The sequence below is a fragment of the Misgurnus anguillicaudatus genome, chromosome 2 (genome assembly GCF_027580225.2).
Source record: "Misgurnus anguillicaudatus chromosome 2, ASM2758022v2, whole genome shotgun sequence".
Classification (NCBI taxonomy): Eukaryota; Metazoa; Chordata; class Actinopteri; order Cypriniformes; family Cobitidae; genus Misgurnus; species Misgurnus anguillicaudatus.
In genome coordinates, this window is record NC_073338.2 from 48,047,501 (window position 1) to 48,069,031 (window position 21,531).

The 21,531-nt window shown below is 36.6% G+C and overlaps 1 protein-coding gene across 1 annotated transcript in view; it reads left to right on the forward strand.

Annotated features, from left to right (window-relative positions):
* LOC141351003 (phospholipid phosphatase 2-like) overlaps nucleotides 1-13,912 on the forward strand; it is a 43,249-nt gene extending 29,337 nt beyond the window's left edge. The window contains exons 3-6 of the mRNA XM_073856955.1: nucleotides 4,743-5,005; nucleotides 6,581-6,638; nucleotides 9,450-9,626; nucleotides 12,032-13,912. Coding sequence (XP_073713056.1) covers nucleotides 4,743-5,005; nucleotides 6,581-6,638; nucleotides 9,450-9,626; nucleotides 12,032-12,181 — 648 coding nt within the window. The 3' untranslated portion in view covers nucleotides 12,182-13,912. The remainder of the gene's footprint in view (nucleotides 1-4,742; nucleotides 5,006-6,580; nucleotides 6,639-9,449; nucleotides 9,627-12,031) is intronic.
* Nucleotides 13,913-21,531: the final 7,619 nt, after the last annotated feature.

Here is a 21,531-nt window from a genome sequence, read left to right on the forward strand (position 1 = left end):
TTTGCCTGTAATATCAAATTCATAAATATACAATTAAAATGTGCATTTTTTTTCTAGTTTTACATTGGTTGTACCACCTGACAACATAGAGAGTGTAGCAGTCTATCCATTACATTAAAGTAGCTATCAGTATTTGAGAGCAATCTATAAGCTTTTTATTTAGCCATAATGACGGATTGGAATTGTACCACCCTGTTATTTAAAAACATCCAAATTGTAAGACATAGATTTTTCAATTATCCTAACATCCCAACTAATGATATTGGGGAAATTTGTTAATAGGAAAGGTTTTGATTGTATATGAGGGGCAGTTGTAGCCTAGTGTTTAGAGAGTCAGGCTTGTAACTCATTAAAACATTGCAGGATTTTTCTCATTTTAATGGACTTTAATGGACACAAACACTTAACTCAACACGTAACAGTTTTTTTCAACGGAGTTTCAAAGGACTCTTAACAATCCCAAACGAGGCATAAGGGTCTTATCTAGCAGCCCAGTCTCCTGAAAATGCGTATAAATAGCACGAAGTGTAAAACTCGTGCAATACATACGCCAAATTCCACTTTGGCGTGCATATGATACGCAAGTCCTTCCCATTCACTTAAACGGGGCATCTTTTTTTGTCGTTTTATTTATTGGTTTCTCAAATTTTTTGCTATTTTTTTACCATTTTCGCTTGGGTTTAGGGTTAGAACAACTTCCCAACTCTCCAACCCCAACTCTAACCCCAACTCCAAGCGACCATGGCTTAAATATGGACAAAAACATAGAGAAACCTGTATATTAAATAACCTTATTAAGCAAATCTGAAATCTAACCCTAAACCCAAGCGAAAATGGTTTAAAAAACAGAAAAAAATTGAGAAACCAATAAATAAAACGACAAAGAAAGATGCCCCGTTTAAGTGAATGGGAAGGACTTGCGTATCATATGCACGCCAAAGTGGAATTTGGCGTGTGTGTTGCACGAGTTTTGCACTTCGTGCTATTTGTACGCAACCTCAGGAGACTGGGTAGTATCTAGCGAAACGATTGTCAATTTTGACAATACAAATAACAAATATACACTTTTAAACCACAATTTCTCGTCTTCCTCCGGTCCTGAAAGCGTCAGCGTGACCCCACGCAATACGCCATGACGTCAAGAGGCCACAGAGGACGAACGCGAAACTCCGCCCCAGTGTTTACATGTGTTGAGAAAGAGGACCGTTCCTATGTTGTTGTATGTCAACTGATACTAATTAATGTCTTTGTGTCAGTTTATTGTTTAAAATGGTCCGCAAATGTGCGTTTTATATATGTAACACGTTACCTCCCTACATCACTACGCATTTACGTTAGGTCGCGCTGGATCTAGACGAGAAGTTGTGCTTCAAAAGTGAATATTTTTTATTTTTCGTTTATCGTTTTGCTAGATAAGATGTTTATGCCTCGTTTGGGATCATTTATAGTGCTTTGAAACTCCGTTGAAAAAACTGTTACGTGTTGAGTTAAGTGTTAAGTGTTGGTGTCCATTAAAGTCCATTAAAATGAGAAAAATCCTGCAATGTTTTCCTCAAAAAACATAATTTCTTCTGGACTGAACAAAGAAAGACATCAACATTTTGGACGACATGGTGGTGAGTAAATCATCTGGATTTTTCAATTAAGAAAATGGACTATTCCTTTAATGTATTAAACTAAATAGGTTTTTATAGAATAAAGTGACATGTAATAAAGTATCAAGTTTTATATTACATAATGCCCCCTAACACAACATAATGCATGTAATGTTATTGACCCGTGTTACATCATATCACGAAAGCAACGCAAAAGCACTGCTTTTGAATCACTCTTGCTATGTTTCGAGGTCACATTCTGATCGGACTTGAATGCCACATGAAGTCAAACACACCTTTGGTTTCTGTGGCAGCAAAAATGGAAACCGAGCATAAGTCGGACATAACGCCATTGACAAGCAACCCTATGAACATGGGAGAGTGCTGGTTTAAACAGTGAATTCTCTAAATTTAAACATTGTTGAAAACAATGAAGATAATAAAAGTTGAACAAAATATGTAAAAACTTTGCGAGGGATTTTACCTAGACAGAGGAAGTATGTAGCTTGGCTTTTGCCCTGAGGTCTGATGTTCTGAGAGGAGATTGTGATTCGTCATGAGTGAGAGTTCAATTCTCTCAGCATGAGTCATTTACGATAGACTCACTCGTACATCTACTGACTTTTTAATTACTCGGTTTCCAGGAACACTTCTTAAGCAAAGCAACATGGTGAAATATTTTAGCATACTGTAAACAGAGATCTTACAGTGGTGTTTGTTAAGACGAGCATTACTAATGCTATTGCTCATCGTTAGGGTTAGTGGGTTGCAATTTGTTAAAGATAGTTGTGTCAACACTATTATAAACAATATGATTAATGATTTACATCTGGTAAACAAAAATGCAAAACCTTTCCCATGCAGCTGTGTACCTGTGACCTTTCCCAATATTCGACAATAAAGTTAAATATCAGCTAATCTGAAATGGAATTTTGGTGACCTTTCCTAAGACCAATGAACAAAACTTTCGTCTTTTTCCAGTAAAGCACTGGATTATTACATTTGCTTTTCATTTTACATATAAATTACATTCATTTACATAAGAGAGTGTCTTCCTTTTTAATTTTTGTGACTACAGGGTTTACCGCAGAAAATTTGTTAGTTAAGGTGGTGGGCGGGGCCAGGGTGTACGCGTCATGATGAAAATTAAATATTTTTATTAAAAACACTCAAATAAAACTTAATTTTGAAGAAACTATGACAGAAAATGAACACATACTAGATTATTAATGAATTAAATGTTTTTACCTCTAACGGGAATAGATGCATGATGAAGTGAAACTAAAGGGTTAATAAACACAAACTAAAGCAGATGTTGTAGAACGTCTGGCGAACGATGATAGATAGCGCAAAAATGGTAAAAACTGATTATTTCCCACGATTAATTACATTATCTTAAAGGAGTGTAACTACTGTAGCATTTAAATAATGCACAGAAATAACATGAGCAAGAGCGCTCAACAGACACGTGAAACCTAGCTAGCAGGTTGCTCAAACAACAAAATCACCAGATAACTTACTTTAATTTGCAAGAACTATAGACTAATACAATAAAAGGCTTAAATAAACCCAAAACATAAGTCCCTTTACAGTTCACACGGACACGCGTTTTATCAACTGGCTATCCTCCAGACATGACGGACCAAGTCTTTCTCTCATTTCGGGCTCTCTCTCATGTGGCGCGTGTACCCGCTCGTGGTGTGAAGTAAAGCGCTATTCTCCGAGATGCACTTGACGGCCTTTTGTGCAGCAATTTTTAGTTAAGGCAGTAGGGTTTCCCAGCTTAGGTGGGCCGCCCGAACTGCAAAGTGCTGGACTATAAGGTCACTGAGGTCTGGTTCTCTAAATGATTAATTAGTCATTTAAACCGACTCATATTGGTTTTTAGATAAGTTTAGACAGTTTAACCGAACTGGATTGTGGATCCATCGGTGTCACGTCATTGGCGTTGCTCGCGGCAGAAGTTGAACATTTCTCAACTTTTCAAGTGCTAATGCTGGCGTAGGCCAATCAGATCACCTTATGCAAATAACCCAGTGCAAAGCCAGCCATTTACGTTTATGCAAGACCGGAGAACAGAGCAGCATGTGTTGCAGGCACTGTGATTGGCTGTTGTCACTATGACGATAGCGTCAGGGTCACCCTTCAGACACGCCCTCAGTCAAGCGTTAACTCAAAACAGCACCGTTGAGTATACTTAGATGTTCTTGAATTGGTCTTAAAAAGTACTAAATAGTTTATTTTTGTATATTAACTCTTTCCCCGCCATTGACAAGTTATTTTGTCAATTAAGAGGAAACGCTTCCCTGCCAATGATGAGTTTTTACGGCAATCCATATTTCCTCTATTATCCACTAGATGGTGCTCTTACCCAACTTATAAAACACTGAAGCATCCACTGATCCAAATACAGTAAAAATTCTGTATATGCTTTGATCTTTGTTCTGAATCTGATCTCTAACAGAAGTCCTTTACAAAAATGCAATTAACTCAGCTTTTTGCTCAAAAGTTGGTATTTCTGAAAAAACCTACTCCTATTTCACAATACTTTTTGTATAAAAGCGGAGGTTTTTTTTCATTTGATATGTTGTATGTTTATATATTTAAAGAAGAAAACTTTCTTGAAGGCTTAAAACATTTCTGAAAATCATAAAAAAATGCTGGTGCTTGCTGGCAACTTAAAAAAAAAAAAAAACACTGGCGGGGAAAAAGTTCAGAAAATTTGTCTGCAAAAATAGTACATTTCCTTAAATAAATAAAAATAACTTTTTACCTGGTATAGCATTTGATAACTCTTAAAACGCCACCCTGGACCTCACTAATTTTCAAACCCTGACGACGACAGTCATGTTTTTAGATCTCATTTTAAATTTTTTTGACGGGCTGGTGTTTGGCTACTTTCGTCTTTATAGATGAAGAAATAGGCCACTGAAAGTTTAATCTAAACCACGACCAGAATATAATAGAGCTTTGGAACGGACTTACTGGGACATGGAACAAATAGCGGACATCTAGGACACCCCAATGACAACATAATACCAATACTGTAAAAACCCCAAAGCCCTCTTTGCATTAAGAAAGTGACTTTTTGTTCAGAAAATTTTGTTTAGTAACGTCTTTTTTTTTGTCTGTTATTGCTGTTTGTAGATCGCTTCAGGAGAGGCATACCTGGTGTACACCAAACGTCTATACTCCAATTCAGGCTTTAACCAGTACGCTGCAGCGCTCTACAAAGTCGTGGGGACATTTCTGTTCGGCGCCTGTGTAAGCCAGTCTCTGACCGACATGGCCAAGTATACCATCGGTCGCCTGCGGCCCAACTTTATAGCCGTGTGCGCTCCAGAGGTCTGCAATGGCTACATGTTGGAGTTAAACTGCACGGGAAACCCGAGGAACGTGACAGAATCCAGGTACGAAAGCAGGGTACAGGAAAAGTTAAAGGTCATAAACCGCTAACCTCCCATCCTGTATTTGTTGATGTTGGTAACCTGTTGTTTTCACTTCTTGTTTCACGAGTGTTTTTGTGCTGCATTTGGGTTTGACCTTTTATTCTAAATGTCTTTAAAGTCTATATGAACTCAAAGACCATGCATCTGCAGGAAATAGTTAAAAATGTTTTCATTATTTTCTTGCCCTCATTTTGTCTCAATTTTTTTTCTGTGGGACACAAAAGGAGAAATTAAACGCAGCTTTTTCATTTACATGGATTTCGCAGATTCTTCTATCCAAAGCGACTTGCTGTGCATTCAAGCTATACATTTTAGCAGTTTGTAGGCTCCCTGGCGATCAAACCCCTGGCTTTTAAATACTTCACGCTATCATTAATGCCCTACAGAAACATACAGCCATAAACACCGATTTCTTTTTCCGCAACTTTTAGGTTGCTTAGCAACGGCAGACGCTACTGGAGCGCCCATGCGCTTTAGAAAGGAGGATTGTGGTGTTTGTGGTCAACTTATTCATCATCATAAAAGCATCAAAAGTGTTTCTGATTAAATTAATTTAGCATAGCTGGCATCGGGATTGGTGCATATGCATGTAGACACAATTGTGGTTTATTTTAAGCATGTCAATCTCCAAAAAGGTCAAGAGTACAACATAAAAGCAGAACATATGACTTGCTCACTATATTCCAAGATATCTGTAATAGACTTCTATTTTGCACATTGTAATTAGTACATCCATGTTGTTTTTAATGGCTTTACAGCATTTAAAGGTGCAGTGTGTAACTTTTAAAAGGATCTCTTGACAGAAATGCAATATAATATACATAAATATATTATCTGTGGTGTATAAAGACCTTACATAATGTACTGAATTGTTTTTATTACCTTACAATGAGACGTTTTATCTATATACGCAGAGGGTCCCCTCACATGCAAGTCGCCATTTTGTGCCGCCATGTTTCTACAGAAGCCCTTAACAGACAAACTTTGTTAACCATGTGTCTACGATGATGACGTGTTTGTTCGGTGGCGGCTACAGTTGCGTCTCTATTCGTTCAAAAGCGAGTGGTTAGTCCCGGACTGAGCCGTTGATTGCAATTCGCAACCTCACCACTAGATGGCTAAAATTTACACACTGCACCTTTAATGGCTTTACAACATTAAACGGATGATTCACAAGTTGTTGCATTGCTTCTAGTTTTTTTTTTTTTTTAGAAAGATATATTCTCCTTTTGTGTTTTACATAGAAACTAACTCAAGTGTGAGTACACTCCTAAAAATAAATGATTTAAAGTTTTTTTTTTGCATAGAAGAACCATTTTTGATTCCTTAAAGAACCTTTTAGTTTGGGAGGTAACCTTTTAGGAACCTTAATTTAAAGAGTGTAAATAATGACAGTACTGTCACTTTTCTTTCAAGTCAATTGAACATAAATGTGTCTTTCTAGATGATGCTGTGAAAGTGATTTACTGTTTCCTCTCGTCCTATTTTTTGTTGTCTGTTCGTATCTCCATCCCTCCCACGGCTCTTCTGCACCAGGCTGTCCTTCTACTCGGGTCACTCCTCTTTTGGGATGTACTGCATGTTGTTTCTGGCGGTGAGTATTCGCTTTATCTTTGTTCTGCGTCTGTGTGATTGTAGAAGAGGAAGAAGCGATGCAGAGCAGCAGGAAACACGACTGAGACAATCCAACATCAAATCCCATGTTCATTTAAGTTCATTTTCCCCACCGACAACTGCAGCTTGTTAACCGAACATTAACTGTTGACTGATGAGATTTTAATATTTAATTGTCATTGAGTAAAAATACAGTTGATGGTTGTCTGTGACCCGGTAAAAACAATACAAACATATTTAAAGGGACACTCCACGTTTTTGAAATATGCTAATTTTCCAGCTCCCCTAGAGTTAAACATTTGATTTTTACCGTTTTGGAATCCATTCAGCTGGTCTGGCGCTAGCACTTTTAGCATAGCTTAGCACAATCAATTGAATCTGATTAGACTATTAGCATTGCATTAAAAAATAACCAAAGGCTTTCGATATTTTTTTATTTAAAACTTGACTCTTCTGTAGTTACATCGTGTACTAAGCCTGACGGAAATTGTCTGCCTAGACCAGTGTTGTTTCACTTTTTTTTAAGGATGCTAACGCGTCGATGACTAGCTAAAAATGGCTCTAAGGTGACGAAAACATGACGAGACGCTATCGAGTTTTCGTTGACGAGACGAGACGGAACGGAAATGGCTATAAGTCTGACGTTCACATTGCATGTCATTTCTGCCTATTTTGCGTGAAATCTGTCTGTTTTTAGCTAAAAAGTATCAGCAATGCTGCCCCTTCCTATCCTTCTTTTGGGTACGCCCACCACCCGGCTGCCGCCATGCTGCACACGCGCACCAGATTTCACACAACAACAACACACCTGCGGCTATGGCGAGTTCGAAGGACCGTAGCGGTGATGCCAATAAACGGAAACGATGAGTGATTTATGGAAAAACTTTCAGTATAATCCATCAGACAGAAAAACGGAATGCATATTGGGAGACGACGGTAAATATGGCCACAAACTAGGTGGAAAGAATACCATCAACCTCAAGCGGCACCTGAAGGCTCATCACGCTGATATTTTTTTAAAGGTAACTAACAAGTCACGCTGTTAACATATCATACATTCAATTTTACTCGACAATCGGCTTGTGACACATTTCATGGTAAGCTTAAGGTTTTACCTGTATCTACGTGTCAAACCTAAGCCCATTTCCAATACTTTTTGTGGTGTATATAACAAGGCAAGGCACGCGTTTCTCAACTTTATAAGCGAGGTTTAGCGTAACACACAAACTTTTTTGTTATGACATGCGCAGAAGGCACAACGACTAAAACAACGGCAAGCCCTCAGGGACAACCTTAATGCACATTTTAATAGTATTAAATACACCACACTTTTTAACCTAAATTAATTTATTAAAGACTACTTTTTTACTTAAATTGACTTAAACTTGACTAAAACCTTTTTGCGCTTTCATCGACTAAAACTTGACTAAAACTATCACGTTTATTAGTGACTAAAATGTGACTAAAACTAAATAACACTTTCGTCCAAAAGACTCAGGCTGCGTCAGAAACCGCACACTGTACAGTAGGTACGGAATAAGATGAAGTACCTACTTACTTGCCATTAAAACAGTAGGTACTGTATAGTATGAATCCTGGTAGTATTAATGGGATTCGGACGTACTACATCTGCCATGTTGCTACATCACGTGACCAAAGTCGGCATCACGTCATGTCATTCCAGTGCGAAAACAGCCGCATGCCTCTTCTTCTTCGTTGGATAACTCCTCTTCCGGGGCATCATGGGATAGTGAAGTGTCCATCGTATTCACACTGCAAAATCTAACCGGAAGTAGTAGGTCATCCTGGTACTTTTCGCATAGTGTTTTTCGAATACTATGTATTCGGACATACTACTCGCCTCGCCTACTGCTTTTCGCGTACTATATAGTCAAAACAACACTGGCCTAGACAATCGCAACTTTAAATTTTCTGTCGGTCTTAGTACATGATGTAACTACAGAAGAGTCAAGTTTTAAATAGGAAAAATATCGAAAGTCTTTGGTTAATTTTTAGGGCATACTAATCGTCTAATCAGATTCAATGGATTGTGCTGAGCTATGCTGGAAGTGCTAGCGCCAGACCCGGAGATCAGCTGAATGGATTCCAAAACTGTAAAAATCTGTAAAAAAAAAATAGGGGAGCTGGAAAGTGAGCATATTTTCAGAAAGAGTGGAGTGTCCCTTTAACCATGGAAACATGTTTATGATATGTTCCCTTTAACTTATAATATTAATAAATTCTTAGCTTCGGTTAACCGGTCAATATGAACATCCCTATCAATAAGCTTTCAGTTGAAGCAGAAACATTTCACCCAATAAAGAAACATCTATCATGTTGTTTCAAACCCACATGACTTTCCATGTGTGATTGCTGGCTGTCAGATCTCAGAAAGGACATAAATGCTCAGTTAAAGTTGTTTTTATGACTTGTTTGCTTTCCAGATCTTCTTGTGCCATACGAGAATAACGCTTAATAAATAAGAGTAATATTTTTGACGTTTTTGGTGCTACAGTATACAAACATATGCTTTTATTGTCAGGATATTGTTTTAATCTTTACATGTCTTTCTTGTGTTTAAGTCGCTTCTAAATAATGTACTGTCATGTTCAGACAAGTCAGTGATTTTGTCGTGGTGTCATATTCACACGAGCCAGGACTCTAGTGAGGTTGTTTCCCATAGCTTATGTTTTTCTGTATACACAGGGTGGATTTACCACTTAACATTTTCCTGTTTGTTCAGACTTCGATAATGTTGTTTGTAATTAGTTGTTTGTTTTTCCTTGTGCAGCTTTACGTCCATGCACGTATGGCATCCAAATGGGCTCGCCTGGTGCGACCCACAATTCAGTTCTTCCTGGTGGCCTTCGCTATTTATGTCGGCTACACGCGTGTGTCTGACTACAAACACCACTGGAGTGACGTGGTCGTGGGTCTTCTGCAGGGGGCGCTGGTGGCTGTCCTCACGGTGAGTGGAAAGCCCCATCAAAATTCAGCTCATTATACTATGCAATGCATACTATGTACCGTTTTTATGTTCGGAAAGTATTTTTTGGTTCCCTGGAGAACCTTTCAGTCAAAGGTTCTTAAAAGGACCATTTCCTTCATACATTTTTATAGTCCAAAGAACCTTTTCTACTACAAAGAAACTTTTGTGAAACCGAAAGATGTTTTCAGATGTTAAAGAGGTCATATGACGTTGATAGAAAGAACTTTAAAAACACATTATTTTCCACATACCGTACATCATTGTAGCTACGCCTTTCTGTAACGCATCGATTTTTACAAAGCTCATTGTTCTGAAAAGCGCGGTATGCCGTGATTGGTCAGCTATTCAGTGTGTTGTGATTGGCCGAATACCTCAAGTCTGTGTTGGAAATGATACACCCCTTACCATATCTGGAATATCAGTGGCCAAAACAAAGTGTCTCCACAACATGGTGGAGGCAACAATACTACAGCAAAAATAAAAGTTATGTCGTCTTTCTTTGCGTACATTTGTGCAAATCTTCAGACACAGTGATATAGATATTTGGTGGTGTGTCTAAATGAGACTTTAATTGTTGTGACTTAATGGATATTTTCTAAATGCACAAACAGCCACACTCCAAAGACAAAGGAAAACATGACATTGCATCATATGACCCCTAAAAACGGTTTTCGTATACCATCATGTAGCATCTTTATTTGAAGAGTTTCGTTGCAAAACGAGATAACCACCGTTTTTTTAATTGTTCAAAAATCTCGTTTTTTGGTTGTGCATTCAAATACATTTCAATTCAACTGCAGTTGGTTTGTTTTGATTTAAACCTTCATAACTTAAAAAATACAGCTAAGTAGCACCATAAAACAAAATAATAACATGATAACATAATAATAAACATGTTTTGACAAAAATGTTAAAAAAATTGATTTATCTCGTTTTGCAACGAAACTCTTAATTTATTTATTTTTCATGTCATGCCAGCTTTTATGACTATGTTAATGGGCGAGAGTAGCGTTAAATTATAAAGAATAAAATGTTTATTTTTAACAGTTTATGCCAATGCTTTAATGCCAAATAACTTGCGTTACAATCCAACTCGCAACCTATTTTGTATGCTCACAATGTTGTTACCCACACTTTTTGAATTATTACTTATTTACTACTTACTATTTGTGACCGCGGACCACAAAACCAGTTGTAAGTCGCACAGGTATATTTGTAGCAATAACCAACAAAACATTGTATGCATCAAAATTATCTATTTTTTTCTTTTATGCCAAAAATCATTTGGATATTATGAAAAATTAAAATTCCAAGAAGATATTTTGTTCATTTTTGTAAATATATAAAAACTTTATTACTGTGAGTGGATGCAGCAAAATCCAAACAAAAATAGACAGAAACACGCCTACAAACTTGCACATGCACTTGCTTTACTTAAAAACTAATATTTGGTATCTATAGAAATCTGAAAGGGGACATTTTCACAAGACTTTTTTAAGATGTAAAATAAATATTTTATGTATGTGAAGTTTTAGATCAAAATAACATGTAGCATGTTAAAATAGCCACTTTGTAGGTGTGAGCAAAAATGTGCCGTTTTGGATGTTTCCTTTAAAATGTGAATGAGCTGATGCAAGCACTGATCACCATAATGGTGGGTTGTTGAAATTGAAACTCAATTGTGCTGTTAATAATTTTTTTTTCTTTCTCTCTTTCTCTGCACTAAATGGCAGTGCTGTTATTGAGTAGTGCAAATTAAGGGGCGGAATTATTGTAATAAGATCCCTTCTGACATCACAAGGGGAGCCAAATTTGCATGACCTATTTTTCCACATGCTTGCAGTGAATGGTTTACCAAAACTTCTTTTTTCACGTTTTCTAGGTTGATAGAAGCATTGACACTTAAACATGGAAAAAGTCAAAGTTTCATGATATGTCCCCTTTAAAGTGTCATATTCTCCAAGCAATGTCATTACATCATTAAACCAGTAGAGAGCCAAAACAGAGCTGTTTATAAGCAAAATGCGCTTCTAATGACTTCATTTAGAGAATTTTTAAGGTGATTGTTTTATATTTAGATTTTTTAGCACCCTCATATTGCAGATTTTCAAATAGTTGTATTTCGACCATACAGTGTCCTAACCTTACCCATATGACTGGTTTTGTGGTCCAGGGTCCCATATGTATTATATAAAAGTTTTGCAAAATATAATGAAAATCATCTTTTCCATTGTCCAGTTTTTATGTATGTTTGTACAACCATGAGTTTTGTAAAGTACAAAAAATATCATATTTCTTTGTTTATGGTCTAATTGCATGTTCATGCTAAATACACATATGATTATCATTTTAATTGCATTAAGACTTTATTTCTCTCGTCGCAGGTGCGATACATTTCTGACTTCTTTAAAGAGCGCCCCCCTCTTTGCCAGAATGCAGAACCTGGTGAAAACGATGACATAGAGCGCAAGCCGAGCCTTCAGATCTCGGACGCAGAGAGAAACAATCATTACACTTACAGTAGGCCTGTATGAGCCTGACCTTTAACCCAGCGTGAATGTGCTCACACAGAACCACTGGATGCTGCATCCTCTACGCTACGCCTTGTTCAGATAACCGCACACATCGCTGCTCAAACACATACACTGGCACCGACTATACTCATATCCACAGGATCATACTTCCCATTTTATAGCTCTCTGTGTGGGAGAGAGCAAGCGATTGCATAAACGAACACTGAATATTATACTTTATACTTTGCTACAGATGGCTGACCGCTATGCCGTATAGTTTTATGCATATACGTATACGCCGTGCGCACAGATTGCCTCGAATCTAGCAAACAATGAGGGACTTTATTGTATCATAGCACAAAACTCGCCAATGGGAACTGATCGTTTCCATGACGACCTCAAAACCATCGGTTGACTAGACGAATTTCTGAAAAATTTCAATCCGGTCGGAAGTCAAAGGTTGGGTGGAAGTTTCATCATTATTAATGAAATATATATCCAGTGTATATATGCAGTACTGGATTATGATGATTTGAAAAGTGTTTTTATAAAATTTATTGTGGCGGTAGATTTTAGAGACTGTAGCTTTTTATAACATTTTGGTAGCTTTAACCGGTTAAATCGACATACATCTGCAAGCAATCATAGACAACATAACTCAACTAATTCTTTTTATATACTACTAGTACTTGTCTCATTTTATTTTTTATAATGTTATGTAAGTGTAAGAATCATGTAATATCTGCCTATATGGAAAACACGCAACATTTCATTGCAACTATTATTTTCACATTTGTCATCATTTGGTGTCAAGTCCTGTGGGATTGTGGGTAATATTGGCCCAGAAACAGACACTTAAAAAATACACTTTATTCTCCAGGAAACACTGGTTTATTGGTTTTATCTGTGATTTGAAACATACTAATCCTAAACTAGCATGTTGTTAACTAAGGTTGAATAGAAACAGTTGTTTGCAACATGATGGTGTTTGCGTTTACTGTGAGTTAATGCTGCAAGGTTTTTAATAGACACTATATTTCCTGAATATAAATGATTGATTTTGTTTCTTTAATATGAAACAGAGACTCTGTGACTCCTGCAGTTATATAACACCAGACAGTCTTATAATAAATCACGCATGTAGTGTAGTGCACTTACACACTGAATGTGTGACAAAAATCAGCCAATGTTTTCAAAATGTAAGTAGTTTTGTGAACAGTACTGTTATTCAGTATTTTTACAAGTTAGACGTTTACATGTCTGTTATATGAGTAGATGTTGACTGTGCTGTGACAGGTCTACTCCATCTAAAACTTTTTAAACGCATTTATTTCTTTTTTAATTGTTTTGCATGCATTCTTTGATAGTATATGAGAGTGATGCGCGGGTCAGGTTTTTTCCAACTCTTTTTTTTTGTTGATTTTGTGTAAAATTAACACAAAATGTGTTGTTTCAATAATAACACAGAGCTTGGTGGATTCTGAGACAATGCATTTAGTGTGCATTAGAAACAACACCAATGTGTTGTTTTTTACACATCCATTCTAAGAGTGTAAGCATTGTAATGTAAATAAAAAGAGGCTTTATTTCAGCCAAAAACATCCATTAGATTACATCACCCTGTAAACTATATAAACCAGCATGGTTGTATTAATAACAAGATACTGTAGGATAATGATAAACATTTTCAACATTTACAAAGCACTTTTTGCAACATGCATTATAACTTTATCAAAGAATCACAATCAAATAGGCTATAGGTATTGCATGCAACATAAAAGGATTTTATTTTCATTTTAATGACCCGCCCCTAAATAAATTGAGAATTCCTTTATCCGCCCCAACCCGACCGGCGCATCACTAATAAGAGTTAAAGATGACATGAAAGATGTTTAAAATTGTGAACTTCTAAAATTAAGAAAAAGTGTTTACTCAACATCGGCATAAATCAGCATTATATCCCAGACAACTCCGGGCCAGATCCGCACCGGAGCAGCTGACTTCCGCGCGGATCCGGCCCAGAGTCGTCTGTTATGGCTGAATTAACATTGGGAGAAAATTCTGTTCCCTTATATTTATTGTGAAAATTTAAAGCTACTGAATCTTGTTCCTTTTGGTTTAAAGGTAAATTGTATGAGCCACTTGTGAAGTTTGCAGCTCCAAATTGTATATTAACCAAATGTTATTTTGTCATATGACTGTTTTGTAGTGACAGTTTTATTGTGAGTGTATAGCTTGCGTTGCACATACAGTTTTTATTTCTAGGTTATATTTTGTATTTGTTGGTTATATGTACAACTTTAGATAAATAAATAAAAAAATCTGCATCTTGTGTCATGTTTTTGCTTTCCCGGGTAAAAAAATTAAAATACGCTAAGTAAAAGTACTATTTTCTCACACTAATTTTGTGCTTAATATACAAAATTTTTTTTTTATTACTTCTTAAAAGTTTATCTTAAGTGTACTCACTTACTGTGCTATAACTGTGAGACCATTTATTTTAATCCACTAAAAATCAAGAAAATTTTGCATACTTTTTTAAATGCATTGAAGTAATACTGAATTACAACTATACTTGTAATTAGTATATTTTTAGTGTGTAAGTTGTACACTTTTATTTTGCACAAAATAATTTACTACAAATGTACTTGCTGGTATTTAAGTAGTACATTCAAGTATACTTTATTTTTACCTGGGTTAATGGAAAAGGTTTCATTTCACAGTCAGTATTTCAAAAGTGGCTTTATTTAAAAAAATAATTGAATTATTTTAAGTGCTTGAAAAAATCTTAGATACGCTGGATCAAAGTGTTATTGTGGGATTTCTAACAAACAAACTCATAAAAGCAACCCATTCTGAGCAGCATTGTGTTCAAAGATGAAAATGCCATGGTTAACTTTAGCTTCATTGTATCTGATTGTTTTCTTTCCTAGGCAGGGCTAAACAACTGATGAGAAATAATAAATGCACATTTAATGACCTCCAAATTATGAATAGATCTGACTGGCACTGTTTGCATTTGTATTTTTTCTTCTTCTGTTGGTTAAGCTTTTTATAAATAAACAGAATATATATGTATATGTTTTTTATAACTTTGTAGTTGTATGTTTAAAAACAATGTTTTCTGTAGAAAAAGTCATATAAAGCTAAAAATCTATGTCAATTCTGTTACTTTAAATCGTTCACCATGGTATGGTAATAGTGTTGAGGTATGACTGCCAGTTCTGTTATATATACTGTGAAAAATGCTGGTTAATTTTTTAGGGATGCACGATATATCGGCCGATAACTGCTTATTTTTAATAATATCGGTTATCGGTCTGATAGCAAAATTAAGCAGATAAATGAAAGCCGATAAATTATGGATTATTTTGGTTTGTTGAACCACTTCACTTCACTCATTGCTGGCCATGTGTAGTTTTGATTGGTGCTTTCTGTGAAATAGCACAAAGATGACACGTGTTGCGGGCTTAAGAAGAGTATGCTAGTCTAGCACAAGACTAGACAAGATGTCCGCGGTCTGGGAGTTTTTCATTGTGAAAATAATTTGAATATTTATCGGCCTATATATATATATATATATATAGGTTATCGCCCCCCAAATATAAAGAGTTATCGGTTATCGGTATCGGCCAAAATTTCCATATCGGTGCATCCCTATTATTTTTAACCCAGCAATGGATCAAAAAGGGACGAACCCAACCCATTGAGTTATAATTTAGCTTACTAGTAACCCATTATTGGGTCAAATCGTACAACTTTACCTTTGTAATGGAGTTTTAAGTTTTTTTAATCAAACATATTCAACACTTTTTTACATTAGCCAGGGGATGAAAGAGAAAAGAATTAAATAAAAACATGGAAATGCTGACATACATTAATACATTTAGCACTAGTTTATCAGATTATAAATAGATTTTAGGTATTGCTTAACTTGTAATAGAAAATACAGAATAATGGTTTATAATCAGCATATTTACATTTATGTATACTAAACTTTGCCAACAAAAGTAAAATAACAAATCAAATAATATTCCTTATTTAATGGCATATTATAAGAAAAAAATAAAAAAATATTTTCAAAACAAAGTTTAAAGCTGGGCAAAATATGAACTCTAACAAAAGAGCGCAAATCTAAACAAAATTGTTTTTAATAAGGACAACTCCAAAACAAATGAAAAAATGTTTCTGTATGTTGACCACCAAATATACAAAACATGTCAATGTCACATTTAAATCTGTTTACAAGGAAATATTTACTGGGGTAAAATGTATAAATTAGCTTAAAAGAGATTTCTCTTACTAGTTGTAAGGTAACCGCTGGATACAACACGTGTAGGCCTACGTAGCAACGTAACTTGCGTGATGTCCAAACCTTTGACCTCACGTTACAAAAGCGCCAAGCAGGCAGCTCCCGTCGTCAGCGACAACAGCAAAACAAACTGAGAAAAAGTGAAGATGGAAAACGAGGTGGGGGACAAATTAAGGTCGGGGATTTACATCATTAAAGGAAAATAAGGTCAAGCTGCTAAATCTAATGTTTGGGACCGGTTCTTAGAAACGGGTACTCCTTAAAGTCGAGCACATCACCTGAAGTTAAACTCCACATTTCTTCACCAAAGTTGTTTAAAACAGCTTAACCCCTCGTTCAGACAGCCAGCTTATCACTGTGTGCCGCCCGTCTCTTTCAATGAGGCGTGTATAAATCTGGATGTCATAAACAATGAGGACCATCTACTCCAGTAACTGACGTTAGGGGCTGTTTACACTTGGTATTAACATGTGTTTTCGTCGATCGGATCACAAGTGGACGACGTTAATGCCAGGTGTAAACGGTGTTCAAAACGTTTTGAGCTCGTCCACTTTCGACCACTTTCAACCACATCCAGAGGTGGTCGAAACCACTTTCGATCGGATCGCTTTGGAGTTGCGGAACGCGCATGTGGTTGAATGCGTTCGAACAGCCACACGCGACCGCCTTCTCTCCGCCCATTTATCTAATCTGAGGTATTAAACACAAGTTTTACGTATTTTTTTACTTCTGGCGTGAACATTCGGTGAACAGCGCTATTTTTAGCCTTTCATTGATAAAACTAAGCGGCTGATCTCCGCAGTTTCGTTTTGAAAGCGGGTGAAAGTTGCGCGATCCTATTTCATCAATTGCGCTGAAAATTCAAAGAAAGCTCTTACGTACTCATGTACAAAACATTGTGCTGTATGTTTACTTGCTAAACAAGCAGTGGACACTGACATTATATTAGATCGCGTCCATATAAACTCATAATTACTCCCGCTCGGGTTTGAATGACAGCAGAGAGACTCGCCCACCGTCTCACAGACCACCCCCTCATAGTATTCAGCACAGAAGCGGTCGAAAGTGGACAAAAGAGACGGATTTAAATACCAGGTGTAAACGTAATGTGTCTCTCTCGTCCACTTGTGATCCGATCGACGAAAACACATGTTAATGCCAAGTGTAAACAGCCTCTGACGAGAGAAGGATGACTCCACCACTGCTTCGTTCTCATTGGTAGTCGCTCCCGAAATTCGCTCAACATTTGCATAAAGTTAAACCTCTGCTTTCTCGTGTCGTGGGACACGCCCATACGGTCGCCAACGGTCACTTTCGCTCGTGTCGCCGGAAGTCGTCAGGTTTCCATTGAAATGAATGAGATCGCGTCGTCGCTCTGCTACGTCCTTAGCACACTTTCAGTAAAGCCTGTTTGTAAACATGACTGCTGTTTACAGTTCCGTTTAAAGTCAACTAATGCAATGTTTGGTCACGAGCAACTGCGCAGTTGTCAGCGTTTGCCACGGACGTAAAAGTCATAATCCGCCATTGTTTACAAACACAACACGGAGTTCACCCAGGGGGGCAGGGTTTCATATTTTCTTGAAGCCGCCCTAGGCACCGCCATTAGCTAGCGGACCCCCACCTGCTCTTAGCATTCCATTGACTCCCATTCATTTTGGCGTCACTTTGACAGTGAATAACTTTACATCTGAGGCGTTTAAAGACTCGATTTGTGCATCAATTATTTCTAAAGAAACACGAAAATGTATAAAAGGCTCCATTACCTTGTATCTTACTTTATTGCCCAGTAAAAGCAGTTTTAGTAAAACTATGCTAACGATTGCGTCATAACCACGCGACTCTCTGTCGCACAGTTGAGAAATTACCGTATGGACAGGAGGAGAAGCGCATAGAATATGGCATACTGGCGTTAAACTTTAAAATAAATAAATACTATGCAAAATGACAAAGTAATTAATCAGAATACTAAATATACTTAATACAAAATGTAATCCTGTTCACGCTCGCCGTTTCTGCAAGATTCGGTGGGTGATTCAGATTTCTCTTGGCACAGCTATAGAGTGCCGAAGTAATGGCGTCACTTTGTAGGCTAAAACGCGGAAGTGAGTTAGCATTTTAGCACTACGGGTTCCCTCGCCCTGAAGTCTATGGGTTTTTTGAATGGGTTTTTGCTAAATCGCCTGAAATAAGGTCTGTGGTTAACAAAACCTCTAAATATTTTCACGTTTTGTTCTATGATATAAAATACACCAGTTATAATCTGCTTGTGATTTTTTAAAACTTTATTGTGCCTTAAAAACGGTGGTTGCTAACAAGTTGCTAATAGGGACTACATCCGTGGCGGGGAGTTTAGACGTCATCATGACAGGAAATCTGTCACTAGCCTTTCAGCATCACGTTCTCAGAAGTTTACCTTTCAGTTAATATACATAACGTTATATATTTAGTCTTTTCAAATTGTAGTTTTTCCAAATATTGTTGTACTGTGGAGAGTAGTTTGACATGTTTTGTTTTGTCCGGAGATGCACGTTTACCGTCCGATGTTCCCCAGCGGAGACTGTTCGTGCCGTAAGGTAAGCGTTGAACGTTTTTCATTACAAAATCAACAGCTAAAATAACTTACCTGTGTCTTTCTCTTAACGTATCTTAAAGCTTGTTTACTTTGCTGTTTAATAGATTAGATCCGCTGCAGTTTTATTAAAGGCTAACGTTACTTCGAGAAATGTGTTTAATTAAAATATTCAAAATAATACCTGGTTTATTGACTTTTATTCAACTTTGCTTTACCCACTAATAATAATGATTGTAGTTATTTGTAAACAGCACTAGTTAGGCATTAGATAACAATGATATTAATCTTTGTTATTTTTGTAGTAAAGTGTGATTTTTGTAATTTTAATTTGTAAAGGTGTAACTTCCATAAAACTAACACTGCTTATTTTGAATTTATCCTTAGACGAGCTGACCGGATGCCCAGTGTCCATTCTCGCATCTGCAGCTGTCATTTTCCTGCAGGGGATAAAATGTCCCCTTTTGTTTATATCCACAAATGATGTTCCCACTGGACAAATTTTGGAAGATCATTCATACTCCCTGAGACAGGATAGGGCTGATGTGCCTAAAAATGTTCCACCACCCATTTTATAAAGAGTGCTGTGTGTGAATATGTTGCTCATTTTGAGGATTCCATTACGTACTTTGCTGGATGGAGGAGACCCAAAGAAATCATCCTTGAGGACCTTGATCAAAATTCGCCACAACTATACACACTTGCACTTGCATTTTCCATGTGGGCATTCACATTTTGTTGCAAAAATACCTTCTTTCCCTGTAGAGACTTGTCATGTGAATTATATAGTATATAGTTTGTTTTCAGTTTACTTATTTTATGAAAATATAGATGTTTACTACAAAACTTGCTGCAATGTTTCTGTGGATCAGTGATTGGAGCATTTTGTTAACTTTTGTTTAATTCCCAGAGAACACTCTGATATCTATAGCTTGAATGCATTGTAAGTCACTTGTCTAACAAATACCAAAAATTAAATGTTAAACTATTGTAACTATACACCAGTCAGCTCACAGTAATGTGAGATAAAATTTACTACACAGGCTCTCACATTGGGGCTTGTGGATTACCAGGTAAAAATATATAGAAAATGTGAACAAAATTAGTATATATGGTTTATTTAGGGAACATGTATGGTTTAATTATAATATATTGTATTTAAGCATTGATGCTATTGGACAATTCTCTTTAAATTCAACATATATAGTTATATATAACTATTATATTAAATGTTTGGAATTTAACTGTGTTCTGTTTGTTCAGAGATTGTTTAGTTATCTTATAAATACATAGAACACTTTATTTAACTCCTCTATCTCTCCATAGTTTTACTTAATTAGACTTGATAAACCTTGTCCTTCATGCTGGCCCTTACAATACCGGTAAGTAAACCAGTATCTAAGCTGCACTGTTATGTCCAGATTTATAGTGGTTCTCTCTCCTCGATCTATGGTTTTCTATCGTCTAAGTAAGAAAAAGTACATAAGATTGGTAATTGATACGGCAATAGCTAGGGCTTCTGAGATGTTTTTTTTCTGGCGAATTAGCAAATGGTATGCAAACATACAATCAAACATAATACAGTGAAAGATAATCTTTAAAGTTTATTTGGGGCACAATGATCATGCATAATAACCTTAATCACAAACAAAATAATATTAAGGTTTATATAAACTAACGAAATAATAAACTAATAAATAAATAAAACATTAACAAAAAATCTCAAAGAGGCACGCGTAAACAAAATTTCTAACATTTTTGGAAATAACGAATGGGCAATATTTCTCATGATAAGTGTCCATAAACAGCGCAGATCATAATGAGCGAGCGTGTTTTTAAATAAAGTTTGAGGAAGCTTGATGATGACGTTGATCCGCGACCGGTGCGCTGTAGTCCGTTTATAGCATACCGTTAGCATTTTATATCTGACGGCTTTATTTAGGCTTCAAAATGTATACATTATCGTTTAACTTATAAAGATTATCTTGATAGACAAAACGTGTAAGGTTCATAACTCTTTGTTGAACACAGATCTTATTTTTTGCGATTTTCCAAAAGTCTATGGGAAAAATGAATGGCTTTTCGATCGAGGGAACCCATGCGCCGCTAACTTCCGGGTTGGCCTACAAAGTGACGTCATGACTTCGGCACTCTATTAGAAGACTTACAATTGTCAGACAGGTTGCTCACGTGACCAAGCTCAGTTTGAGTCTGCGCAGTACGCTCGACCCCCCGGAAGTGTGAGCTTAATTGGCTTCACTTGTCTCCGTTGAATCCAACGGGGTCGCTGTGTCCATTTCTTTTACTGTCTATGAGTTCACCGCGCGGCAGTTTAGATATAACGTTGCTTTCTCACAGAGTTTACCGATATTATTTTGTAACTGATGTGTGTATGATATACTGGTAAAAAGACGGAACGTCACTGCGTGTGAACAGCACATTTTTGTACTTACTGGTAAGTTAAATTCATGTTAATTTACTGAAATT